Source organism: Aythya fuligula, chromosome 3 (genome assembly GCF_009819795.1).
Source record: "Aythya fuligula isolate bAytFul2 chromosome 3, bAytFul2.pri, whole genome shotgun sequence".
NCBI lineage: Eukaryota > Metazoa > Chordata > Aves > Anseriformes > Anatidae > Aythya > Aythya fuligula.
In genome coordinates this window covers 36,866,015-36,887,467 of record NC_045561.1, presented here as the reverse complement: position 1 = coordinate 36,887,467, position 21,453 = coordinate 36,866,015, and the positions used below count along the sequence as shown (strand labels likewise).

General features: G+C 39.5%; 2 protein-coding genes across 6 annotated transcripts in view; one reads left to right on the top strand and one right to left on the bottom strand.

Moving 5' to 3' along the window:
- Window positions 1-15,567, bottom strand: part of PIGF (phosphatidylinositol glycan anchor biosynthesis class F) — a 27,419-nt gene extending 11,852 nt beyond the window's left edge. For 3 of the 5 annotated variants that reach the window (XM_032184014.1, XM_032184015.1, XM_032184013.1), the window contains exons 1-5: window positions 15,512-15,567; window positions 15,089-15,324; window positions 13,409-13,500; window positions 12,486-12,602; window positions 7,193-7,301 (exon numbers count right to left, since the gene is read on the bottom strand). In XM_032184014.1, the coding sequence (XP_032039905.1) occupies window positions 7,193-7,301; window positions 12,486-12,602; window positions 13,409-13,500; window positions 15,089-15,316 (546 nt within the window). In that variant the 5' untranslated portion in view covers window positions 15,317-15,324; window positions 15,512-15,567. Of the gene's footprint in view, window positions 1-271; window positions 819-7,192; window positions 7,302-12,485; window positions 12,603-13,408; window positions 13,501-15,088; window positions 15,325-15,511 lie in introns of those variants that run through there. The other 2 variants (XM_032184017.1, XM_032184016.1) reach the window with 2 other exon arrangements.
- Window positions 15,533-21,453, top strand: CRIPT (CXXC repeat containing interactor of PDZ3 domain). Its single transcript, XM_032184020.1, has 5 exons — window positions 15,533-15,618; window positions 15,718-15,783; window positions 16,133-16,187; window positions 16,847-16,950; window positions 19,642-21,453. Exons 1-5 carry the CDS (start codon window positions 15,603-15,605, stop codon window positions 19,704-19,706), a joined length of 306 nt encoding a protein of 101 aa, XP_032039911.1. The 5' UTR covers window positions 15,533-15,602; the 3' UTR covers window positions 19,707-21,453.

The window sequence follows — 21,453 nt, the reverse complement described above, 5'->3', positions numbered from 1 at the left end:
CAAACACCCCACTGGACAGCGTCCTTTCTACTCACATAAAGCACCTTCTTTTACAACAGAACTTTCCCAGTAAGTAATAGATGCGAAAGCAAAACCAGGAGTGAAACTCTCAGAGTTGCGTTAAGAATAGCAACATAGTCTGAAAATGTGTAGTTCTGTTTCACCTTACTCAAGTAACCACAAAGATCTGTACCCAAGATTCTTCACGGAGTCTTTTTTGGGTTGGAGCTGTCCAAGAGGTATCTGGCCAATATTCAGAGTCACTGGCTAGCTACAGGGCAGTCAGTCAGCTTGTTTGAGTTCTGTCACTTCTATCTTGAGTTCTACCTGTTAAGTTTTACTCATCTAGTACAAAGTAGGAATGTACACTTCACTGTCACCTAGTGACATAAAAACACTGTAGACAGAGTATGTTTTCAAAGCCACTTTTTATCATTATCAACAGTTACTACAGATCGAAGTTAACGCTATGAAAAAAACAGGTGGGCACGTACACAGTGAACTTAAAGATGTTTAAAAAGTCTGGTGTCAAAGTACGCAATAAAAACAGGAACTTTTCCAAAATTCGGTTATTGTCAATGCTGAATGAGATGTCTGGAATATTAGTTGTACAGCATATAGCGTGCAGATGAGGTTTTTGTCTTCAATTATACCATCTTGTTCTGCAACTAAATTACCTCAGGCTGTGCAAAGAAAGGATGCGTCACATTGCATCTAGTACCACCTAAATGTTCCCACTCTGTTTCGGTGGTGTTGTGTTTTTGAGGTTCCATTTCTCAGATGATACGCAAAGCTCAGATGGTAATCACAAGCGGTTACTGAAAGCACACCACCAACCTGAAATAGTCAGTCTGAAAACAAAATGAGAAACTGCAGCAAAGGCAGTTGTTTCCTATTTCTTTGCTGGAACTGTCCCAACCAGCCCTAATCCTTACATAACTGCTGGGTATCAGAGGCCTGGAAGCAATCAGAGATGGATGCCTGACTCTTTAAAACTTCTGAACATCATCTAGAATAACCTTAGGTAAATGACCATAATTAAGCCTCAAAAATTATTTGTAAAATTTCTTTAAAAATTGACAGTAATCACAAAACACTGGCAAATAGTTATTCTACCAGTCTGACATTTGTAGTAAGCTGAAATATGTCTTGCAGAGTAAGTCTTGAAAAATGTGGTTTTTTTTTTTGTTTGTTTGCTTTTTTAAATACAGAAATGTAACTACTGTAGGGACTTGCATTCCTGTAAGACAGCTGTCTTTACATTTTTACCTTTGCTGAAGACAGGTCTGCAGAATGAAGCCCATAACCAAGGAAGAACCACAGAGTAGGCCACCCTGACCAACTGTTTTGCATCAAAATATTTTTTTTTCTGAAAACTAGCAAATGGGCAATAGGCATGGCCAAACTAGATATTAAAAAGTTACTTAAAGAATAACAACAGAATAATGGGAAATGAATCATCAGGACACCAAATGACTTTGAGCAATATATTCTGTAATTCTAACAAATGCTTTACACATTTTTCATTTCCATTCTGAAACACCATTCAGACAATGAATGTCATTTTATTTCCAAACCAATATTCTGTTCCTATTAAGTTTACTTACAGGTGTCTGTTATATGCTAAAACATGCATTTCACATTATTAGATTTAAATGTAGGCAGGCCCACTAGTCTGAATATCCCCTGTATGCAATATTTTTCATCATATGAACAAGGAAAATAAAGTGAAGATTTTCTGAGAAATCTGTAGTTACCTTGGTTTTGTTGTGTGTCGCAAGAGGTGTGCCTACAGAACAAATGTTTTCTTTGGTTTGTGAGCATCTAAGGATGAATCATGGTGTAAGGGGATGACTACCATATCATTTTTCAGTTCTTCTGTTAAGATTTAAAAGCTGTTTAGATGTAGAGCTTAGTGATACGGTTTAGTGGAGGACTTGTTATTGTTAGGTCAGAGGTTGGACTTGGTGATCTTGGAGGTCTCTTCCAACCTAGATGATTCTGTGATCCTGTGACTGTGGGAATAGATGCCAGTACAAACAGCTGAGGACTGGGAAACTCCAGGAACCCAAAAACCACCCTACAGTTCTGTTGTTCTCCTTAATTGCTCTTTTAAGGCCACAAAGCAGCAACCAAGTCGCATCATAAGAATGGCTGTATGTATCAGCGTATGTATGTATGTATTCTTGTAGTAACAATTTTGCCTTTTCTGCAACACTGTAAATAATGAATTGCCTTTACATTATAAGACACAGAGGCAGCTGTGTTTCCATAACACGCTGTTACACCACAAACATTAACCATAACCAACAGAAACATTAGATCCAGATTTTGCAACAAGCGGTCTTCAAGGCTTTAATGCCACTCTCTAAAACGATCACAGAACCACAGAATATCCTTAGTTGAAAAGGACCCACAAGGATTGTTGAGTCCAACTGGCTGCACACCAGACCACCCAAAAATGAAGCCAGATGTCTGAGAGCACTGCCCAAAGGCTTCTTGAACTCCAGCAGCTTGGTGCTATGCCCACTGCCCTGGGGAGCCCGTCCCAGTGCCCGAGCACCCCCTGGATGCAGACCCTTTCCCTAACCCCCAGCCTGACCCTCCCCTGTCCCAGCTCCATGCCATTCCCTCGGGTCCTGTCGCTGTCCCCAGAGAGCAGAGCTCAGCGCCTGCCCCTCCGCTCCCCTCCTGAGGGAGCTGTAGGCTGCCAGGAGGCCTCCCCTCAGCCTGCTCTGCTAGGGGCTGAACAAACCAAGGGGTCTCAGCTGCTCCTCATGAAATCTTCCCCTCCAGACCCTTCTCTATTTTTGTAGCCCTATTCTGGACACTCTAATAGCTTTATGTCCTACTTATACTGTGGCACCCAAAACCGCACACAGCACTGAAGGTGAGGCCGCACCAGCAGAGCAGAGCAGAGCAGGACAATCCCTTCCCTCACCCAGGTGGCAGCGCTGTCCCTGATGCACCCCAGCACACGGTCGGCCCTCCTGGCTGCCAAGGCACTCTGCTGGCAGAGATTCAAGTTGCTGTAGACCAAAACCCCCAGATCCCTTTCTGTGGGGCTGCTCTCCAGCCTCTCATGCCCCAGTCTGTAGAAAAACAGCCACATAATAACTAATATCTAAAGCACACTTTCTGTTCTAGAGGAGAACCATTTCCACTATTTTTTTTTTTTCAGTTTGTGTGCAACAAAGGGTCTAACATACAAAAAACAAAAACAAAAAGCAGCCAAGCACTAGTGAAACTTGTCCTTATCTCAAAACCCAGTCCTGGGTCCAAACCATTTGAGTCCCTTCTTGAATCTGAGACAGATAAAACCAGAATTGTAATACCCAAGCTTTCTGGTTTTACACTAATATAAGAAACAGCTAATGTCAAAAGTTTGACAGATTAATACTTTGTTTATGCAGATGCCTAGAAATAATTTAGTTTTGAATGGGTTGTAATTACTTTTGAGCCTACGTTAATATCTGCATGATTTTTTCAGACCTGGTTTGGGGCTTAATCTGAAGGCGTTCCTGTAAGCGTACTGGCTGGATTAGGTTCTACGCAAAACACTCCCAACCCATGTCTTTCGGAGGGGAGATTTTTGGTTTTGATTTTTTTCCTCTTTTAAAGAACCTCTTTCCACAACTGCGTTAGGCACATAACTATGTTATTTTTTTTTTTTTTATTTTTTTTTTTTATGATCAATAAGTCAGTGCTTGGATCAATCACTCAGTAGATAGGCAATCAGCACTAAAGATTTTCTTCCCAAAGCAAGCAGATTTGCAGCAACAGCATAATCCCTTATTAGGACCATTTTTCTTTCCTCTACTTCAGGCAGAAGGCAACACCTTAAAGGACCTCTTGTTTTTCATTGCTACTGTGAAAGAGTCTACCATGAGCTTCTGTAGTTACCTGACATCAGGTAGCAGGAAGAATACTCTTGCAGAAAGAGGTTTCGTTGCTTCTGCACAGAACTTTGGAGAAATGACAGAAATGTTTCTTGGCTCTGAAGATTTGAGACAGCAATGCAGAGCTACTACATGTAGTAACCTGTGTTACCGAATTCATACTTGGAGGGGACAGACGGACAAAACAGTCATGTTAACCCTTGCAAAAAGTTCAGTGTTTCGACAAAGCTCATTCATACACACGTCAGCTTGGCTGAAGTAGGAAGCAGTGTTTCTGGGCAACTACTGAAAATGTCTGGCCAGGACACTTGCACTTTTTTCCCCCCCTCTGTGCTTGGTGACCAATACTTAAGAGGTCACCTTCAGGAAAACAAAACAAAACAAAAAAATAAATCAATAGATGACTGCAGACTTCTGAGCAAATGGATTCTCTAAGCAAGCTACTTTAAAGGATGTTTACTTCTGCCTTCAAGATGTGTTACAATTTTGGTGCTTCACTTTGTCAATTTTCTGCAATAATTTAATTTTTAAAACCTTTATATTTCATAAGGAGCTTCTTTCATTTTCCCCTATACAGCAGATCCTAAAAGAACTAGCACTTAAACCTGTAATTTTCAAAGACCATTGAAGTGGCAGCCTGCACAAGTGATAAGCAAACTTCTCCATTCATCTGAGGTCTTGAATTGCTCAGATGATGATTAAAGTAATGATCAAGCAGTTTAGACTCAAAAACGAATAGTAAGATTTCTTCACCCACTCCATGCTTTTAAATCCTACAAGGAGAAGTGGGGATGGCGAAGAAATTAAGGGAACATAATGAAAAGAACACAGCAGTAAAAGCTCTGATCTAGCTACAGAAAAAAAAAAAAAGCTTTTATGCAGGAGTTGGTAGCCAGAAACTCTTCCCTGATAACTTTGGTATCAAGAGTACTTCAGAAATGAGGGTGGAGATGGTAAAAGGAAAGAGAAATACAGACCCACAGTTTTTGCTGCTTCCTGAGTTCCCTGGGAAGCATTCATGCCCAGAAATAGCAACAAGTTATGGTATTTGAGGTTTCTGCAGATGCTTTGCTGTTCTGAGAAGCCAGATAATATCTTTTTAGATGTATAGATTCCAGAGCTTAACTTCAGTCAGTTACATTTGGTTTGTATGACTTTGAAGACTTTTCAAACAGTGAAAGCCACCAGACTATTACCAAACTTCTGCCTCCTACTGTGGAGTGAGAGGGAATGGACAAGTAAAGAAATGAACTGTATTTAAAGTGACCTGATTTAAGCTATTAAATGTCTTTGCTTTGTTAATCAGAGTCTACTGACTTTCGTTAATCTTTCCTTATACCATCAGTTCATAAAAGGTGAAGTTTTCATACATAGAATATTAGCTTATTAGAGATTTTGTGTGCGTGTGTGTGTACACACATGCATGTATTTTCTTAAAAGAGATGAGCAGTCACACTTGTGGATGGTATTCATTTACCTAAATATGGGTGTGCAGTGCCATTTTAGGCATCCTACTCTTCAGTCTACTGTTCTGGAAGGTGATGGGTTTCCTTTTATGTCCTGTGCAATATCCAGCAGTCCCATGTGAGTTTCTGGATGTATCAGATGGCACTCAATATTACATTTAAGTCACCAAGTATCATCCAAAACTCACGTACATGGAGTCACTCTAATCCTAAATTCTGATCAATTAATATTTTCTGAATTATTATTCATACACAACAGTTTTCACTCCAGAAGATGAAGTTCTATATGAGGAAATGCAACACGTAGAGTAATTCAGCGAGTTACACCAAGCGAAAAGGAGACAGAGCATTTTGGACTTTTTTTTTTTTGACAGATGTGAACAAAGCAGGGGAATGAACAACATGGCATTATACGCTTGTATAAATGCAAGTTTTCATCAGCACTTGTACGGATTGACTCACAGCACAAATGACAGTGAGCGAAGACAGACAATTTTAACTGCAAGCATGTGAATAAAACAAAACTTGTCAGATGCGACATGCCATTTTAAAATCCTAGCTGAGCAAGAAAAGAAGCACTTGTTTCTCATTGCAAAAAGGTCATTGCAAGAAGAGATGAGGTTGCATTTCAACGAATCCCTTGTTTTTCTGGATGACATTCAGGAAAGTCCAGCAACAATAAACTAGTTGCCAACACTAGTCAGTCTCTATGTGAGACTGATGATGAAATAACTTGCAAAAATAAAAGCAAGCTGTTTCAGGGATGAAAACTTTGTTTTATACTTAGGGTGTTATTCTACTCCTCTAATCTTATATTTGAAATAGAAATACTAATGTCTCTTTACAGTGGTGTATAGAAGGCTGATGGTATAAAAACAGGCTGTTCTCTACTTTTGGAAGACAAACTTCTGTTACAGCTCTAGGCCACAATGCTTCTCCAATATCTGAGAGAAAAGCATTGCCTGCTATACTGACTTCTGAGAGAAACCTTTGAAACTGTCTGCTTAAGAACAGGCCTGCTAGGTGCTACTCAGCTGAGAGTTTATGAGTTTGGTAACCTGAGGAAAGAAAATATCCACTGAGGATCTTCAGGAAGAATTGGTACCAGTATCATCATTTTACAGCAATTGCAGATTTCGGTTATATTTAATAGAATCACTTCGCCATGCCAAACAAAACATGAAGATAATAGCACAGATGTGAATTCAGAAAAACAGAATCTGCAATGCCAGCTTCACATTTTTTATTGTGCAACTATGAAGCTAATCCTTGCCTTCCCCTGAAGTCAGAAGGTAAGTTTTCAGTACAGTGCTTTGGCTGCACCATTTCCACAAATCAATCCAAATCTACTTTAAATGCATTCTGCTAAGTGCTTTTATGGAAGATAGAGGGGAACTAAAACACACTAGGAGAGCATCTTTCCTTTCCTACCCATAAGCAATAAAAGATACCGGACTAAAGGTAGACAAACCTGGAGCCATCTTCATCATTTCACATTTCTCTTCCTCCTTGTCTAGCTTCTTCGTATCAAAACCCTTACAGCTCTACTTCATGAGAAAACTTGCATGCAGCGAAGACGCTCATAAGTCTATAATAAAGAATCTTGTAAGAAGGAAGGGCAAAAATTCTGCATTTTACGCCCTCATTCTGTAAGCACAGATGCTTCTAATGGCATTTTAAATGTTTGGCACAACCCTACAGAAACAGAGTATGAGTAAATCCAGTACACCTGTACAGTTTCAGAGCAATTTTGTGTAGCTTGCAGGACAATTTTGTAGCTTTATATCCAGAAAATAAATATATTTATGATAAGTTGTAGATACTAACCTGCCAAGGTCGATCCCAATCAAGAGGAATAGGAAATGCTCCAAACCAAGCTCCTAGTATACTGCATGTTGTAGTAATCTGTAGACTGTTTTCCCAGATGGAGGTAGCTCTGCAAGAGAAGTGTGTTACAAGACTTCAACAGCAATAAAAGTCACCAGTTCAGAATGTTAGATCTGATGTCTCCTAAGATTTTTAAGATTACAAACAAATAGTCAATATATTTGATAAATTGCATGCAAATTTCCCCTAACAGGTATATACAAACTATATGTAAAATGTAAGTTGCATATTTTCACTATAATCACAATCTTTCTATACCACTTATTAAAGAGATTTTTTCCCTTGAGGTGTTTACTGAAAAAGCTAATTTATTTTACCTGAAAACACTCCTATTGAATTTGAAACACCATAATAACAGCAAGTTAAAACATCACAAAAACACTATGTGCATTGCAAGAAAAAACAGAGGTGAAGGGGTAGTATGGGATCGCAAAGTACTCTGTAGCATAGATCCATTGTTTCATGCCTAAGACAACTTGAAATTTAAAAGAGAAGTCCACTACGTTAATATTGCAAAGCAAACTTAGATGAACTGAAAAGAAACACTGCAAAGTAAACGCAGCCTGCATGTTACTGCCCTTAAGTCACACTGCATCCCAGTTCAACTATGCTGACAGCAGGATGTATTTCTTGCATGCTGAAGGCTTCCTTTTGCTTCGCATAGTGCATAGTGTACCACAGCAGATATGAATGAGCTTGGTCTTGAGCTTATAGCCTCCTACCACTAGGAAAAATTTTGGAAAAGTTGGATTTCCACTTAGTAGCTAAGCACTTATTGTCCATTATCAGTTTATCAAGTGATTGCTTTGCTTTCCTCAAGCCATGAGCATCTGCGTTCTTTGTACGAGTTAAGAAAAGAGAAGAGCAGCTCAGAACACCATAGGGCATAGCTCTGAGAGGCAGGAGAACTGGGTTCAGATCCCTGCTCCAAATCTGTAAGAGGAGAGATCTGAATCTTAGATTTGCTGTATCTTAAATTATAAACACAAATACAACTTTAGGCAACTGAGGGGGGGGCGGGGGCGCATTTTTATGGCTAGAGGTCTAGACAGCAGCAAACCCCAATCTTCAAAAATAATGTTTAGGTTGCATGACAAGAAAGCTTTAAACCTTTAACCCTTGTTTAGAAGAGTCCAAAATTTCACACTATTTCTGAGTACATGTAACTCACTGCTGCATTTAATATTTGACAGAAATACAAGTGTAGGGCAAACATTTTCTGTTGTTTGCAAACTAAAGGTCATACAGATTACAATATTTATAATTCAATGCTAACATTTGGGGGCAGAAACAGGCACTATTTCTTCTACATTAACCCCATCCCTGTAACTTATAATACTAGATTTAAGCACACAACTCTATTTATTTGTATTTTTAAAAAGTATTTAGAAGTCTACACATTGAAATCAGTAAATTATTTCCAGAAGCTGAGTAACTGAGCAGGCAGTTGTGAGCCAGCAGGGAGAGGAGAACATTCACTACAGCCCTAAGGGAGTGAAAGAGCCGGGAGAATACACCGAGGGCTGACTGAGGTACATTTATACCTCACAAGACATCCTATCTGGTAAATCCACACACATCCTGCTGCACCAGGTGGAGTCACCAGACCAAGTCCAAAAGCAAAACAACAGAATTAGCAAGGTGCAGTGCCCGAGTGAAGGACAGCCACTGGCAGTCTGGCAACAACATGAGCTTCTCATTCATCCCCTCTGCAGCACGGACACCGGCTACCCCAGCACAGCATGCCGCGTCCTCCAACATCGTATCACAGTAACCATGTTTTGATTACTCTCTTTTCTGCATGGATGTCACCTATCAGGATTTTTACAGGTATTCATTGATGCATCACACAAATCCTTCTTTTACCTGAGGAGCAACGGTAGAAACATTTATGAACTTCATGTTTTATAGATTTCTGTATTTTTAGACCACGAATAAATGAGAACTGAAATGATTCTGCAGGCAAGACCAGTGATATTTAAGATGATGAATTATCACTAGTGGCATAAAGACCTTTTAAAACCTCAAATCATTATTTAACCCCATTAATTATACAAGTTAAGCGCTGTTCTAAATAACGTTTGAATTAAGAGGTTAGTTAAAAAAAGAATTTATTAAGACAGCTCCTAGAAAGACAAGATCTAGAATTTCTGCACTGTGGCAGTACTGAAATACAAAGCAGTACAGCACTTTGATGATGCCCACCTTTCCAAAGGACATTCCCAAATCTGTGAGAGTAAGCAGGACAGTATAAGTGATGAGATGAGAGAAATGAGAACTGGACACAGCTGTAAAGCTACTGGTTTATACTGTATTTTTGGACAAGCTCCAAATAGAATCTACTTCCCACCCAAGTAACATCTTACATCTGTTATGACACCAGAAATTTCAACACAATTGCTCAGATTAGGGACCTGAAATGAATTGTCTTCAAAAGGAAGAGTAAAAAATAATTAAAAAATTGGCAGTCGAAAGCTGGTTTCTTCTAGACTTTTACGTGGGAGGCTATTTTAGCCAACAACTACTGAAACACCCTTTAAAGCCTCTTACTTCCATTAGTGTCAATGTGCCTTCCCACAGCTTTTATTTCCCTCTATCCACTCAGAGCAGCACACGACACCATATGAACAGTGTCATCACAGTGCATGTCAGCACAGGGAGTCCAGAGACAGCCGGAGTGGGCCCATCCCTTCTCAAATGGAAAATCGGTGAGAAGAGCCCTATGTACAGCCCACTTAAAACTCAAGTCTTGATGATGCAAAATGCACAAGCTTCCTTTTCTCACACTTTCTATGTATACACAGACTCCTAAGGCAAGAGCAAATTGTTCTTTACCAAATTCTAAGAAATTTGAGCTTTTATTTCATTAGGTTCAATCTGTTCAAAAAGCGCACTCAGTTTGAAAACACGAAGCATGTGGAATCTTCTGCCTGAGCTACAACTGTGTTTCATGCATTCCAACAAAACAACCTCTTCCTCATCCACCAACAACCCCAACACTGCTAATACAAGCAATAAACCTGCAGCGTCACAGGTCACGTCATCCTGAGCTGGCACGTGGCATCTGCCCCCTACAGGTGAGGTGACTTAGACTGATGGACTGATCTTTTGGCTTTCTTAGGAGTGATCACTTGATTAGAAGGTTCATAAAATGATCCCCAATCTGTTTACAGCAGATGACACAATTGTACCACAGCTGTTACAATGCAATCGGTTATATACCACAAGTTACTTCAATGTAACATCACGAGTAGGTATCCAGAGCAATAGCTGGCTAATTAATATTAACATCTAGCACTTGCTTACACTTAATACATCAATAAACTTTTTGAGATGCCCTTTTCCATTTTTCTGTGAAGACAAAAGCACAAGCACATCCCCATCTTTTAAATATTGCACAGGCAAATGAAAGTAACAAAAATTAAGTGTCAACGATTACTTCAGTCTAAATTGTACTCATTTTTTGTAAACAAGTTCCTCTTTCATTCTACACCGTGTTCTTAATCAGACTTCCCAGCTTGCTGTCTCAGTGCAATTCAATTCAGTACACTTGTCTTTCAAGGCACACAGCCGTGCTGATCTCACCTGACTGCCCTTTTACCCCGTTCAACCCGTCCCACCTCATTCCAAACTATTAAGTCAGAGGAAACAACCTTGTGGGTGTGATTTATTACAGTCAGCTAACACCTAAGTGCAGGACCTCCCAACTCATTCAAGAGGTCAAATGAAAAGCCAACAGAATTCTTTGTAAAAGACCATTTTGCTGCAATCCATAAAAAAATGCTATAGTATTTCTTTGTAGTCTGTGTTTGTTCAAAGGGCAGTCTAGCTAAACAGCATCATTAAATACGCATTTTATTCTGATAACATCACATGGCTCACTAGTAAGAAACACATACAAAGTGTCACAGCAAAAACGTCAAAGCAAGACAAACCTGTTTCCTATGCAATAATTATACTGCAACAACTTTGGGATCCAGACTAGGCAAGAAACAGACACGCATTCAAAATCTAACCTAGCACAAAGACAGACTGCTGTCAAACATCTGTTGTAGTAATGGAATTCACCTATGATTTCCAGTTGCAAAACTTCCAATAATGACTAAGTGAATCAGCAAGGATTTGTTTTGGCTAAACAACTCCATGCTTTTATTGAATTATTGCAAGGTGTCATCTCTATTACTCTATTCACTCCCTCCACTGAAAATCAAAAGCAAGCATAACCAACTTGGATAAGCATTTAAGATAATTTTCAGTAAGCTGAGAACTGAGATCATAGAAAAAACTATACATGAAACAATTACAAAAAGTCTATTTTTGACCTTCTCTATGCAAGTTTAAAACACAAACAACTCATTAGCTCAGAGTTATACAACTTTTCCTTTTCTTTGGAGGTGAGACTTTGCCCGTATGAACTGTTATACAGGAATGAAGGCTAAGATCTTATTACTAAACTTCAAGCATACGTAGGGCTTCTTTAGGTTTCAGAGTTCCAGCCTTTCAATGTTCCTGTTACTTAATGAGCGAAAAAAGGCAGAAGAGATAGAATATTTCTGAAAAATAAGTTATCCTTAATACATGGTAATGATAGAGCTTTTACAAGGTTAAAAAAAAAAAAAAGCTTATTTTCCTTTAAACATACTCTTGAAGAAAATAATGCTTGAAAACAGCTTTCTCTGAAATGTGAAAGAGAGCACTGACAAAGACTATGTACTTACATAGTAGATTATATATTATTTTCACAATTACACCCAAGTTAAAAATATTGTTAAAAGTGTGTTTGTTCTGGCTTACTATTCCTACTGTAAACACTGTCTTTATAAAGGTATGATTTTCCCTATGCAGCTCAGTCACAAGACTCCTTTCTCTTTAATGATCATCACACTGGCCAGCAGAATGGTTTTATATCACTAAAATGCTCATTTGAAACTTTACTTCCTTCAAACAAATAAAGCAAGATTTTAGTCTCTGGATATGAGACGTAAAATGTCAGTTTTCTGGTCACCAATTGAAACCCATAATTTCACTTGAACACTTTTTTAGCATCTTCAAAACTATTAATTTTGTCAGAAAAGTTTTCACAGGCCCTAAAAAATAAAAGTGAAAAAGCACCCATAATTCAGGAAGCTTCCTTTTTTTCCTCTTTCTTTTCAGAAAAAAAAATAAAATATGATATCTCATTTATGTTAATTCACTCTATTCTAAATTTTACCAGGGTGGAAATGGAACTTACCCATTTTTACTAAATACCCGTATCCAAGCTTGTATGTTTGGTCCCAGCATACATAAACATTGTAAAGTAGTAAAGGTAGACAGGAGAACTGCAAACAAAAATGTCTCAGTCACTGACCTACGAAGAAGCAATATAACAAAATAAAGTGAGGTAAAGCTACTATTTTTTTTTTATTTTTATTTTTTTTAAAGAGCTCCAAGACTTAGGAAAAAACCCTCTCAGTCAACTTGTGAAAGCATGCATGCTTTCTTAAGCCCCATGTAGAAGAAGTCTTTTCTTCTTACTCTAAAACAGTAACGAAAAATAGAAAAAAAAATCTGGTATCTGTTTGTTACCTCAACAAAGACTGCAATGTAGCATCTTACTTTAATGCCTGATACCTGCAACATTTTAAAAAATACATTATATACCTCATACATAACATCAGTTCTGAAGAACGTTTGGCTATTTACTTCAATATTCATTTTTCTAGTTTGACATTCTGGAAGCAACCATGAACCCAAACTAGACGATGTCATTGTTAGTCAGTAATTGATCATCTCTCTCAAATATCAGTTAGGTTGCTTCACGTTTCTCCTATTTTCTTAATTATCATTAAAAATACTAATATCAAAAGGATGAAAGATAAGCAAGATGCATATTTTAGAAGCTTATGGGAGAAATGAAACTTGGAAAATATTTGTACCCATAAGTATAACAAATATTATAGTGTTTGTTTGTAACTGTCTCCTGAAACATTTCTCCAAATACAGAGAAATTTTAAGAGCTAACTTCTACACAAAGACAGCCATCCTTCTCCCCCCTGCCAGGAACTTATCGTTAAATATCCGATGTGCCAGCTAACACACAAGAACTTATACCAATATCAGCAAGGAGAACTCCCCATTAAAGCGTTTAGAGAAAAATAGGGTCTTCTGACTTACTCTATGAGAGGTGCTCCATAAAGAACAATAATCGCATGAAATAGTATGCAAGACATGAAAAAGTATATACAGCATTTTAGAAATCTGGATATCTAAAAAAGAGCAATAAAATATCAGAATAATGTTTCAAAAGAAGAGAGAACATAAGTAACATACCTAGCCAATATCTTCTCAACAGCACTACACATTTCTTTAGATATTTAATTTTAGCTACAGCATAGTATGATAACAGCATGGTGCATTTCCACACAGGTTTCCTTATGTTTAATACTTTAAATAATGAATTACAAATGACCACACTCACTCCATCTAAAATGTTTTCACCCACCTTGTAATATTAAGACAAACATACAAAAAATACAACTGGAAATGACAACATAAACAGAGATAGTTTCATCAGATATTTTTACGTGCTTTACATCAGAGCATTACATCCATTCATTAAAAGGCATCTTTCACAGAATGTGAGAAAGTATTTAAAAGCAACAAAGTACTTAACATGAAAAAAGACATGCAAAATCAAACATAATACATAAAGTTATATGAAATAAAACCCACTATGGTTTGAATTTGGCATCTTAAATTCTAAATCCCTTTGAAAAACGCTCACGACTTTTCATAGATCTGCAAAACACCAACAACTGTCCATGAATTTAAACAACAGTTTCTGGGCACTCACTGTATCGGACAGAAGTACAGACACTCGATAAAGAGTTTTGGTTAGGTCTGTTCTGGTCAGGTCACCGATGGAAACCCATAATCTCACTTGAACACTTTTTTGATACTCGTTCCTTACAATAGGCTGGGATGAAATCTCACCTAGAACATGATGCCCACTTCATTTTCAAGTCACAGATGGTTAAAATTCTTGTTTTCCATGATGACTTTGTGCATTTTACGTCCCTCTCTGTCAGCAGGATATTAGGGCAGAAGTGCTACATACAAAGATGCTGCTTTAAGGGATGTCTGCTTAACTCTTTAAGAGTCACCACCTGAGTGTTTGACTTTGTCCCACCCAGCAGCACATGGGGAGCGCACAACTCTCGAGCTGCCCTCAAGGAACTGGTTGTGTGCTGCACTGAATTTGCCCTCTTCAAGCCTAATATGTTGGGATTCATACCTTTAGTGCTTCTGTTACAGTCTGCAACTTCAAAACAGTTTCTCCTAGGTATATACTGTGTGCTGATATAGTCATGCACAGCAATGCGACCACTGCAGTACTTTTTCCCTTCACTTTTTAAAGCTTAACAACTTTGTTTAAATTGCTCTTCTCTCTCTTACACCTCAAATCCTACCCGCTATTTCTCTTCTTTTTGAAACGATTTCAAACCTGTAAGGACACAGGAGAAGAGTGTCTCCTTGTAACGCTGAGGGTCAGGCCTGGACCAGGAGATGACTTCTGGGTCTGTCCCGCTTTGCCCTGGCGTTTGCCACAGACCCACAGTGTGTCGGCGAGAAACGGGCAGGGAATTGCTCACCCAAGGGGCTGCTGGCAGGTAAGGAATGAAGTAAATTCTCCACTATTTTCAGGATATTTAACAATAGGTGCTGCACTCAGCTCATTCATGGAAAACAAGGATTCACCACCAAAAACTCCAACTCCTTTCTCATCTGATTAGATCAATGAAAAAATTATCTTCCCCTCCGCATCGGCTGGCAGTAAGTGAAGAACGCGCTTACCTTGTTAGCCACGGAACTTCTCTTAGGGGGCAGGCTTGGCTTCAGGACCAGACACAAGCCCACGTTAAGGGTCCCGACACAAAGCACACAGACGCACAGCCAGGCCAGGTGCGTCCCCAGAACCGTGAACCCGTCCATGAAGAAAGCCGGCACGACGGCTGTCAGCGGCACGGCGGCGGCGCGGAGCAGGTTGGCAGCCCACAGCCGCCTGGCCTCGGCATCCCGCATCCTGCGCCCTGCAAGGCAGCGAGCGCCAAGGCATCAGCGGCGGCCATGTCGCGGCACCGCCCGCCCCACACCCGGCACCCCGCGCCGGGAGCAGCCTGCCCCGCCGCCCTTCCCCGCTCTCCCTTCGGCCGCAGGGTCCCAGCCCCGTCCTTATCCATATCCCTGACACCGTCGCTTTCCCCCTCGGTCGCTTACCGGGGCCGCCCGGCGACGGGAAACGGCGGCGAGAGCAGCTCGTCAGCTCCGGGGCGGGCCCGGAAGGCGGCGGGTGTTGTGAGGGGCAGCCATGGTGTGCGAGAAGTGTGAGTCCCCGCTCCCCCCCCCCATCCCTCTCGGTCCCCCCCCCCCGGGTGTCTCGGCGCTGTTTTAACCTTTCTCCTTCCTAACGTTTCCTTCCGTAGGTGAGAGGAAGCTCGGCACCGTGATCACTCCCGATACGTGGAAGGACGGGGCGAGAAACACCACAGGTGCTGCGCCCGGCATCAACGCTTCCATCGCTCGGGGCCGGCTCCCTGCCCTAGTAGCCACCTTACAGTCCTAAGGCTAAAACTTGTGGTAGTTTATCAGGTTAACTCCCCACTCCTGGAGTTCCCTTCGCTGCTAATTTAATCCACAGGGGATTTGTTTGCCCTGACCTTTTCAATATTGAACATATCCAGCTTTCCCCCTCGTATACAAGGGTGCTGGGCCTGGTGTCCTGTGCCTCTATGTGCTTTATCTCTGTGACTTCCTTGTGTAAAAGCTGCAAGCTGAGCCTCTCCCACGTATCCCTGGGACTGGGAAATTGACTGCTTTGTGGTTCTGTTCCTTTTGTAGAGAGCGGTGGCCGAAAGCTAAACGAAAACAAGGCGTTGACCTCAAAGAAGGCAAGGTCAGTATTTAAGCCAGACTTCAGCTAAAGTGTCAGTTCTCTGCAGCTGACACCTGGTTTCTGTAAAGCTTGGTAACTTCTCAAAACTCACCCCAAATACTCTTTTAAAAAATTCTTTGTGTGGGTTATGGCATGTTATGATTTGGTACAAGTTACATCCATGCGTATTTCTTGAATGCTTTCAGCTGAATCAGAGCCTAGGCAGCTGCATTGCTCCAGTCTTCCCTAAAACTGCTAGGGTTTGATGTTTATGTTAAGAGAGGAGCTGAAAAGGTTTGTTTTCCATGCTAAGATTGCCTATACGATCTCTTGAGCATTTCTTTAATGTCTGGGAGAGTTCTGTTACATTATGCAAGGGGGCACTGCTGGAAGATATTTTAAGTTCAAAATAACCTTGTATTTTAGTAAAAAGATACGTTTTTAGTTCTGTTTTTAATAATTTGGTCTTCATAATGCAAGAAATCTCTCTTACTAGCGAAGGAGGGCGTTTTTCTGTAGAGTTTGTGTATCCTATTAGAAATGACCTTTGTATGTTCCTTTTTTTAATCATATTTTTTGCTGGAGTTTCCGTCCATGTCTTCTGGTTTAGACTTTTTAGAATGAGGCAGAGGAAGTACCTTTATTTCAATGTTCATAAAGTACTCTTCCTTATTTCCCAGGTTTGATCCGTATGGGAAGAACAAATTTGCAATATGTCGGATTTGTAAGAGTTCCGTCCATCAGCCAGGGTCTCACTATTGTCAAGGATGTGCCTATAAAAAAGGTGAGTTTCACTGAATACCATATTAACACAGTTTGGCTTGAAATTAGAGAGCATGCAGAACCCTTGAATTTGGCCTTAAAAAGGGAAGGCTGAGATGAGATTTAATTGCTGTCTTTAACTAGTCATAGGAAGCTGTAGAGAAGTCGAAGTCAGAGTTGTCTCTGGGTTGCACAATAATTAAATAAGAGACAATGGACACATGTTAAAGTGCAGGATACTCTAATTACATACAAGGAAACTAATTTATACCACGAGGGTGGTCAAATATTGTAATAACAGAGATCCGTAGAGCTCAGGCAATCTGTACTGGAAGCATTCAGAGTTTGACTTGAAAGGTCCCATGCAGCCTCATCCAAGTTGTCTGTGTTTTGAGTGGGATGGGGACTGGACTACAGACTGCTGAAGATCTTTTTCAACATAAGTCATTCTATGATTCAACTTCTTTTAAAATATTTCTGGTATCTAAAGCAGTAGAATTGGATAGATGAAAAGTAAGCTTAATCTTGGCAATTGTATTGAAAACTGTCATCTAGCAAGTTTGATTTTTTTTCTTGGTATGAAAAGAAAAAAGGAAATTCATTTGTTTGTTGCAGTTCTCTTTCTGCCCCCTTCTCCACTATACCTTTCTTGCAATAGCTAAATTCAAAACTTGGAAGTACTGATTTAAAAAATAATCCAGTCTTGGTAAAGCAATAGACTAGCTTAACAAAAATAGTATACTTGGGGAGTAAATAGGAAAAGTAAACTGGGGTGTAAAAGTAATTAAAAAAACTGTATCTGAAGATAAATTATGCTTATGGATGTCTTTGCTCCTCATTGTATTCTTATTCATTCAGTAGCTTAACATAAGCAATTGAGAGCTTCATTTCTCAAAAGGGAGTCTGTGGCCCAATTGTGAATATACTTCATGCATTGAAAGTCAAGGTTGGCTTAAGATAAAAACGAAAAATAAGAATTTAATCAGTGTCCCTAGAAAGCAAGACATAGCAGTACATAATATATAAAATCTTTCTGCACTTATGAGTTAATGTATGAATGTGCTGAAATTCTTCATATGCCTAGAAGCTCTCTTTCTCATGTATTCATTAAAAGCCTTCACTATTAAAAAAAAAAAAAAATTGTTCAGAAGTTCCCTCAGGAACAAAAAAAATCAATTTCAACCAAGTTTCATGTAGAGCCTTAAGGTTATAAAATTTTACCAGTCACTTGGGTTTGAGTAGATAAGCAAAAGGGCTCAAACTTTTAATTCTCTGAGGGGGAAAAAAGAACAACGTGAACTCAGTTACAGCATTAATACTGAAGAACCCCCACAGACAGGGGTTGAACCAATTGCTAGCTGTAGAGCAGCACCTAACCAGTAGTAAGTTTTGTTTATGGAATGACGTTAATTGTTCTATAACTGCACAGTGTCACTGAATCAGTGGTTTAGCAGTCTGCTGTAGGAGCATTGCCTTTTCTAGTTGCTAGATGCTCACCAGATGGCTGTCTAAATCCCATATGGTAGAACCTTGCTCTTAAACTTATCATTGTTTTGGGTGGCCTTCAGGATTTCATCTTTGCCTGCTTGTGTATCTTTCCAGGTAGAAACCTCTTAAAAGCCAGAACTTAATCTTCATGTGCTTTAGGTTCTAGTTCTGACCATTGAATGAGGTTGTGGCATGTTTCTTGAAGCAGGTGCAGTATTACTGCGTGGTGCTTCAACTGTTGTGTAGCTCTGAAATTCAGAGACATAAAGTTAATTACTCCTCAGTTTAGACCTGGAGTGAACAGTGGGTGGACTGGATTTTGAACTCCAGAACAAATCTCCTGGCAAGTTCGCCGCTGTTTTCTTTCCTAGTGGGCTCTCAAATGTGTGTCCAGTCACATGATGTCAATATGTAAAAGCCCGTGATTTGGAGAGAGGCAACAGAAATAGTTGTCACAATTTTTTTTTGTCTGCTGATGAACAGTCTTGTAAAAGGAGATGTGGTCTTATAGGACAGACTTGGCACCTTTCCGTTTTAGAAAAAGAGGGAAACACTGAGAAACTACCTCCTTTGCCCCTGCCAAACTTGTGTACTTTTTGCTGCTCCTGTCTTCTGTCTTGCCACTCTTTGGGTTTAGGTCAAAGTCTTCTATGTCAACAGTGGTCATCTTCACTTCAACTCTCTCGCATTGTTAGTGTCCATTAGTTCTCTCTTCTGCTACTCTAAATAGTTTAATTCTATGAAATCGTACTCAACTTTCTCAATTGCCTAAAGTTCCCCACCTGTTAATCTTCCATTTAGCAGTTTGCTGGTGCTTATATTTCCTTAGCTTAGCTACTTCTCTCAGACTACAGGATTTACAGAGTTTAATAACACACCATTTTTTAATTGTTTGCCAGATGGGAGCCTTTCCTGGCTGCCCTCCAGTATTCAAGCAAATTATGGAGGCTTCAGGTGCTGTTATGAATCTTAATGCTCTCAAAATAGAGCTTATTTTTCAAGTGGAAGTATTACACATATGCTGCAAATACTAATTTGTGTTAGAAATCATATTACTGCTTCTGAATTAGCAATATCTGGTGAGGGGGTGCGCATGCAGATTGTCAATGAGCTCTCATTTAACATTTAGTTGAAAATTATCTTTACAAAAACACAGAGGCTATGTTTCTGAAGAAAAAGACTTAATGATTTTGGAATAATTTACACACCTTTTGTGTGCTTATAGGCATCTGCTCAATGTGTGGCAAGAAGGTCTTGGACACGAAGAACTACAAGCAAACCTCTGTCTAATTATATTGATCAGTCTTTTCATGGACTTTAACTAAGGCAACTTTGTACGTTAACCTTTCTCTGAAATCATTTGTGAATATCACCTTCTGGAAGATAATACACTTGCATGGAATGAGAGGGGAGAGAGAGACTGCCTGATTGTTTGTATAGAAATGTACATGATATTTGATTTTTGTTGTTTTAGCACTAATGTTAATTGATACTTAAGTAATGGTTTGCAGCAACTGCTACAGTTCAAAGTGACAGGTTGAAACTATGTTACCAACATCCTTGAGATTAATGCATTGTTCTGTTGCTGCATCTCCAGTCTTTTGCTTGTCTGGTAGTAATGCTTTATAGATGCGTAAATATAAGCTTATTTTACCTCATGGAAGTAGTATCTTCGTTTAGTTATGCGTATTTATAATTCCTCTCATCCCTATTATGTCCTGTACTTGGAAGTGCTGCTTTTCAGAGTTTGATTCAATTGTTCTGTTGAAACAGTAGGGTTCTTCATATTGCAGATTGTTAAGCTACTAAAATGCAGTGCATTACTCTGCCAGTTCGTGCTTTTGCAATAGGGCTGGTGAGCTATTCTTCTGGCAACCCCTAAGGAGTTCTACATACAGCATTTGGTGGCCCAAGGCAATAAAATAATGAGCATCAATTTCTAATTCTAGGTCTCGGTCTCCTTATTTCCTAAATTAGTCTGGCTTTTACACCCTTGCTTGTAAACTGACTCTTGAATTCCATGATGTAATTGTTTATACACATGTCAAATTTGAAAGATCAAAACTGGCTGGCTTCTCAGCATTTGTTTGAGATAAGACTTGAAGCAAACAGCTGTGAACATGTGAGGCTGAGTGTGACTCTGCATTTCTTTTGTCCTTCTGTTCATTTCTACATAAGAAAGCAGTTTCTGTTATGAGGAGTAATAACTGTTTACTGTGCATACAGTTTATAGGAAAAGAATATTACTCTAATTCTTGATGGAGTTTTAATTAGACCTATTTAAGTGTTTACTCCTCTTGCTGTCCCTTCTTGTCAATCTCTTATGGTTCTGAAACTTTCTTTCAATCATAACAGAAAAACTCAATGGGAATTTCCCTATGAATAGATGTTCTGCTTTAGGTTTCCTTTTGTTCTCTTTTCTAACGCATGACTAATGGAGACTGAACAACCACTGTTCTTTCTGTATGTTAGTGGGAGAAAATAAAGAAAGAGTACTGGTTGATAAAGTTTCTCTCTTTGCTCCTAGCTTGTGCTGTGCTGTGGTTGTGCTGTAAGTAGTCTTCAAAAAGAGGTTGCTTGACGTTTCCTGTCATCCTTAACTTTCCATTCGTGAGCATTCAGAAATGTCTTCTCCGAATATATTGACATCCTGCAATTACTAAAATGGTAATTCTTTTGTTTACTGAGGAGCTTTGTCAGGATGATGGAATGATGTGGGTCTTCCAAAAGAAGAGGAATGCTGCTACCTTTCATTTCTCAAGTGTCACCTACATGAACAATTCAGCAAAGGTTTGGGGATTAGCTGGCAGCCTGCAGCTTTATTTCTGCATAGTGAAGTCTGCTTGTTTCCAAGCAAATCAAGGAATTCTAATGTTACTGCACATCTCTATGGCACATTCTTTGTAGAGATAGAAGAAAAATATAAAGGGCTTCAAGTTTTGTAGCAAGTACTTGTTGGCAGAGTGTATGGTTCCATATCCTTACCTGGTTGCTTGTTTTAGTCCCAAAACAGCTCAATAAAGTGTAGCAGCCCTAA